Source organism: Chlorocebus sabaeus, chromosome 13 (assembly GCF_047675955.1).
Source record: "Chlorocebus sabaeus isolate Y175 chromosome 13, mChlSab1.0.hap1, whole genome shotgun sequence".
NCBI classification, from domain to species: Eukaryota; Metazoa; Chordata; class Mammalia; order Primates; family Cercopithecidae; genus Chlorocebus; species Chlorocebus sabaeus.
Genome location: NC_132916.1, coordinates 86696247 through 86701680, shown reverse-complemented (window position 1 = coordinate 86701680; position 5434 = coordinate 86696247). Strand labels below are relative to the sequence as shown.

The window sequence follows — 5434 nt, the reverse complement described above, 5'->3', positions numbered from 1 at the left end:
TTTATTCATCCCCAAGGTCTCTGCCGGAAGTGTACATCTCTTCTTAAGTTCTCCAAACATATGGAGAATTCCAGCAATTTCATCTTCTTCTTTGAAACCTTCCCCTTGCCCCAGGACTCATCTGTCCTCCTGCTGCAGGCTGGGCTAGTCTCCCTCTGGCCCTCTTGTACAGATGCCATATGGAAACTGCCTCTTACCCTCCTCCCCGGAAATTCCTCTCGCTGAGTGAGCGCTCATGCGTCCTACATCCCATGGCTTATTCTTTCTTGGTTTACACTCTTCAGTGAAACACTTCTTCCAGTAGCTTCCAGGAAAAGACTGCATCAGGAATAAATTTCTTGAGGTGTTAGGTGTTTGGAAGATTTTTTTTTCTACTCTTATGTCTGATTGCCAGTTTGATAGGAAACAGACTTCTAAGTTGGATTAATTTACCCTTGAAATTTTGAAGTCATTGTTCATTGTCCTCTAGCTTCAAACTGAGATTGCAGATACTATTCCAATTCTGATGCTTTGTGGGTGACCTGTTTTTCCCTTAGAAAGACTGTAGTGGTGGCTCACACCTGTAATGTCAGCATTTTGGGAGGCCAATGTGGGAGCGTCACTTGAGTCCAGTTGTTTGAGACCAGCCTGGGCAACACAAGGAGATTCCATTAATACAAATAATTTTTTAAAAAAAATTAGCCAGGCATGGCAGACGCCATACTAAAAGCCAAAACGGCTGCCCCGAGGAGGCCCGCACCGCGTAGCTAGTGAAGGTTGGGGGGCAAGCTACTGCGGGAAAGAGGGAGGGGGACTCCCAGAAAAGCCGTTGAGAGGACCATCACACTCCGAGCAGCACAGGTTCCAGTTACAGCCATCCCTTGCCATAACTTTTGAACTATATTTGGAAAAATACTGGCCAGGAAAGAAAAATGATAAAAATTTCTCCTCATGGTGAATAAACAAGGGCAGACTCGACTTTCTAAGTACTATGAACATGTAGATATTAATAAGTGTACACTTCTGGAAACAGAAGTCATAAAGAGATGTCTCTCTCGATCCAATGAACAATGCTCTTTCATTGAATATAAGGATTTTAGGCTGATATATCGGCAGTATGCAGCTCTCTTCGTTGTGGTTGGAGTTGATGACACTGAGACAGAAATGGCTATTTATAAATTCATTCATAATTTTGTGGAAGTTTTAGAAGAGTATTTCAGCCGAGTGAGTGAATTAGATAAAATGTTTAATTTGGATAAAGTACACATCATTTTGGATGAGATGGTGTTAAATGGCTGCATTGTGGAAACTAACAGGGAAAGAATTCTTGCCCCTCTACTAATTCTTTATGTCAGAAAGCTGAAAGGAAGTATCTTCCAGACAACATGGATTTATCGGAAATGCTAGTACCGTGGAATACATCTCATCATCTGTAACCCAGAAGAATCTGGAAGACCACAATTATAAAATGGGGTATCCTTCCAAAGACATTATAGATAGGAGTTTCCTACATATGTACAAAGAAACAAAATTTTTTTAACTGAGAGAAAAGTTTTATTTTCTAATTGTAAACTTACCTTTCCCACTTCTTTAAATTCTGTTGAGCACCTAAGGAACCCTTCTTGGTCTATGCTTCTTTTTGCAAATTTATTTCAGGAATAGCAGGACGGTAGTGGAAAGAAAGTATAGCAGTTTTCTGTCAGCCAATAAAGTTTTAAAATTTAAACACAAGGCATTTTGAGTAATGTTGTTTTCTGAAGGCTGTCTTTTTTTTTTTTTTTTTTTGAGACAGAGTCTAGCTCTGTCACCTGATGTATTCTTGGCCCATTGCAACCTCTGCTTCCCAGGTTTAAGCGATTCTCCTGCCTCAGCCTCCCAAGTAGCTGGGACTGCGGGCATGCGCCACCACACCTGGCTAATTTTTGTGTTTTTAGTGGAGATGAGGTTTCACCGTTTGGCCAGGCTGTTCTTGAACTCCTGACCTCGGGTGATCTGCCTGCCTTGGCCTCCCAAAGTGCTGAGATTACAGGCATGAGCCACCAGGTCCAGTCAAGAGATTTTTTTTTGTTGTTTTTTTGTTTTGTTTTGTTTTTGTTTCTGTTTTTGTTTTTTTTTAAGAGAAGCAGGACTTGCTGTGTTGTTCAGGCTGGACTGCAGTGGCTATTCACAACCATGATCATGTTGTACTACAACCTTGGACCTTCTGGGCCTAACTTTAAAAGCTTTGTAATGTGGGGCTGGTGCAGTGGCTCACACCTGTACCTCCTGCACTTTGGGAGGATGAGGAGGGAGGATCGTTTGAGGCCAGAAATTCGAGATCAGCCTGGGCAATATAGACCTTGTCTCTACAAAAAGTGCAGGGGTTAGCCAGGTATGGTGGCACATGCCTGTGGTCTTGACTGCTTGGGAGTCTGAGGCAGAAGGATTGCTTGAGCCCAGGAGTTCGAGTCTGCAGTGAGCTATGATCATGTCACTGCACTCCAGTCTGGGTGACAGAGCCAAATCCTATCTCAAAAATAAAAAAGTCCGAATGTGTTGACTCAGACCTGTAACCCCAGCACTTTAGGGGGCCGAGGCAGGAGGATTGCTTGAGCCCATCAGTTCAAGACCAGCCTGGGCAACAAGGCAAGACCATATCTCTACAAAAAATAAATAATTAGCCAGGTGCGGTGGCTCATGCCTGTAGTCCTAGCACTTTGGGAGGCTGAGGTGGGCAGATCACTTGAGGTCAGGAGTTTGAGACCAGCCTGGCCAACATAGTAAAACCTTGTCTCTACTAAAAATACAAAAAAATTAGCCAGGCATGGTGGCAGGTGCCTCTAATCCCAGCTGCTCAGGAGGCTGAGGCAGTAGAATTGCTTGAACTCGGGAGGCAGATGTTGCAGTGAGCCGAGATCAAGCCACTGCACTCCAGCCTGGGCAACAGAGCAAGACTCTGTCTCTAAAAATAAATAAATAACTAATTAAAAAGTTAGCCAGCAGTGGTGGTGAGTGCCTGTACTCCTAACTACTCAAGAGGCTGAGGTGGGAGGATTGATCAAGGCCAGGAGTTTGAGGCTGCAGTGAACTATGATCACAACACTGCACTCCAACCTGGGTAATGGAGTGAGGCCCTGCCTCAAAAAAAACAAAACAAAACAAAAAAACTTTTATAATGTATACCTAACAAAGATTGCAGAGTTAAATTTTATTTGCCAGTTTGTAAAAGACTTTGATATTCATTTTAAGGGCACTTAGTAATTACAATGCCATTATGTAATTAACTCTACAGAGAGCATTACTTTCAAACAATGGATGATCAGACATTAGGAGAGCCCCAGAGAGCCCCTAGAGCTATCCTTTATGCCCCCTTTTTTGTTTGTTTTTTTTTTGGAGCAGCATCTCCCTCTGTCTCCCAGGCTGGAGTGCAGTGGTGTGATCACACCTCACTGCAGCCTCTGCCTCCTGGGATCAGGTCGTCCTCCTGCCTCAGCCTTCCGAGTAACTGGGACCACAGGCACGCACCCTCTCCACCTGGCTAATTTTTATATTTTGTTGAGATAGGGTTTCGTCATGTTGCCCAGACTGGTCTCGAATTCCTGTGGTCACATGATCCATCTGCCTTTGCCTTCGAAGGTGTTGGGATTACAGGCCTGAGCCACTGTGCCCAGTCTTTTTATGCCACATTTTAAAGGGTTTGCTTATTAATAAGCTCACTGTTAATGAAATTTAGTTCAAAGTTTAAAAGCAGAATGCAGCCAGGCACAGTGGCTTACCCCTGTGATCCCAGCACTTTGGGAGGCCAAGGCGGGTAGATCGTTTGGGGTCAGGAGTTCAGGACCAGCTTGGCCAACATGGTGAGACCCTGTCTCTACTAAAGGTGCAGAAAGGTTAGCCAGGCATGGTGGTACGCGCCTGTGATCCCACCTGCTTGGGAGTCTGCGGTGGGAGGATTGCTTGGGCCTGGGGAGTGGAGGTTGCAGTGAGCCAAGATCAAGATCGTGTCACTGCACTCCAGCCTGGGCAACAGTGCGAGACTCTGTCTCAAAAAAAAAAAAAAAAAAAAAAAGTAGAATGCAAGAAAATGTCTCTGTACAGGTAGGCATGAAATGAATCCTTCTCCTCCTCCCTTTTACTCCTTTAACCCCTTCTCCTGCAATGTCTTGAAGTAAATTACTGTCATTACAGAAGAGCAATGCACTGCATCCCCCTAAAACCTTTCTATATGCGTTTGCTACCCAGTTAACAGAAGAATATACAGAATTGTCTTAGGCAAAAATAGGTACAGTAGTCCCTCCCTTATCCACTGTTTTGCATTCTGTGGTTTGTGTTACTCATGGTCAACTGAGGTCCCAAAATATTAAAAGAAAATTCCAGAAATAAACAATGCATAAGTTTTAAACCAAAAAAAAACAAAACAAAAACAAACAAACAAAAAAAACAAAAAAAAAACCTTAGCCAGGAATAGTGGTGTACCCCTGTGGTCCCAGTTACTCATGAGGCTGAGGTGGGAGGATCACTTGAGCCTGTGAGGTTGAGGCTGCAGTGAGCCGTGATTGTACCACCACACTGTAGCCTGAGGAACAGAGCTAGACCCTGTCTCAAAAAATAAGATTTTGATTTTTTTCCTGCCTGCCTGCCTTCCTTCCTTACTGCTTTCTTTCCCTTCCTTCCTTCCTTCCTCCCTCCCTCCCTCCCTCCTTCCCTCCCTCCCTTCCTTCCTTCCTTCCTTTTCTTTCTTTTGAGATGAAGTCTCATTCTGTCACCCAAGCTGGCATGATCTTGGCTCACTGCAACCTCCGCCTCCCAAGTTCAAGCTGTTCTCCTGCCCCAACTTCCCTGAGTAGCTGGGATTACAGGGGCATGCCATCACGTCCAGCTAATTTTTGTATTTTTACTACAGACTGGTTTTGCCATGTTGGCCAGGCTGGTTTCAAACTCCTGACCTCAAGAGATCAAACCACCTCGGCCTCCCAGAGTGCTGGGATTACAGGCATGAGCCACCGCACCCGGCCTCTTTTTTTTTAGTTTATAGCATGTGAGGTGAGGGAGCACGGATCCTGGAGGTACTGCAATACCAGGTCTATGCATGGAGTGGATAGAGCAAGCTCCTATTCCATCTCCCTGCTCCAAAAATCCATTTAATATATTGTCCTCAGACAGAGGACGTATCAGATATTAAACTGATAAGAAGAGACACTGTACTTGATCTTAGGCAAAAAGCCAAGAAGCGATTTTAAAAGACATTAATAATCATCTCTTTTCATTATTCGTTTCTTGATGTAGGACTCATTTCACACCTTGTGCCGAGCACTCAGTGAGCTACTTCAACCTGCAGACTCATGTTTTTCAGTTCTGGTGTATTTGCATAAATTATTTTTTTGTTAATTTCCTCTCTTCATTTACTGTTTTCTCTGTCTGGAATTCCTATTTGAAATGTTGGGCCTCCTGGACAGATCTTCTTTCTCTTTTCCTG

General features: G+C 44.0%; 1 protein-coding gene and 1 non-coding gene across 2 annotated transcripts; one reads left to right on the top strand and one right to left on the bottom strand.

Annotated features, from left to right (window-relative positions):
- Positions 1-921: 921 nt before the first annotated feature.
- Positions 922-1582, top strand: LOC103240093 (AP-4 complex subunit sigma-1; the record flags this gene model as incomplete). Its single annotated transcript, XM_038002247.2, has 1 exon — positions 922-1582. A coding segment is annotated over one exon (465 nt), but the record flags the coding sequence as incomplete, so codon positions are not given.
- Positions 1583-5002: 3420 nt separating this feature from the next.
- LOC119625577 (U2 spliceosomal RNA) lies at positions 5003-5193 on the bottom strand. The gene has a single exon (XR_005241760.1). It is a non-coding gene; the product is annotated as a U2 spliceosomal RNA (small nuclear RNA).
- Between the last annotated feature and the right edge of the window lie 241 nt (positions 5194-5434).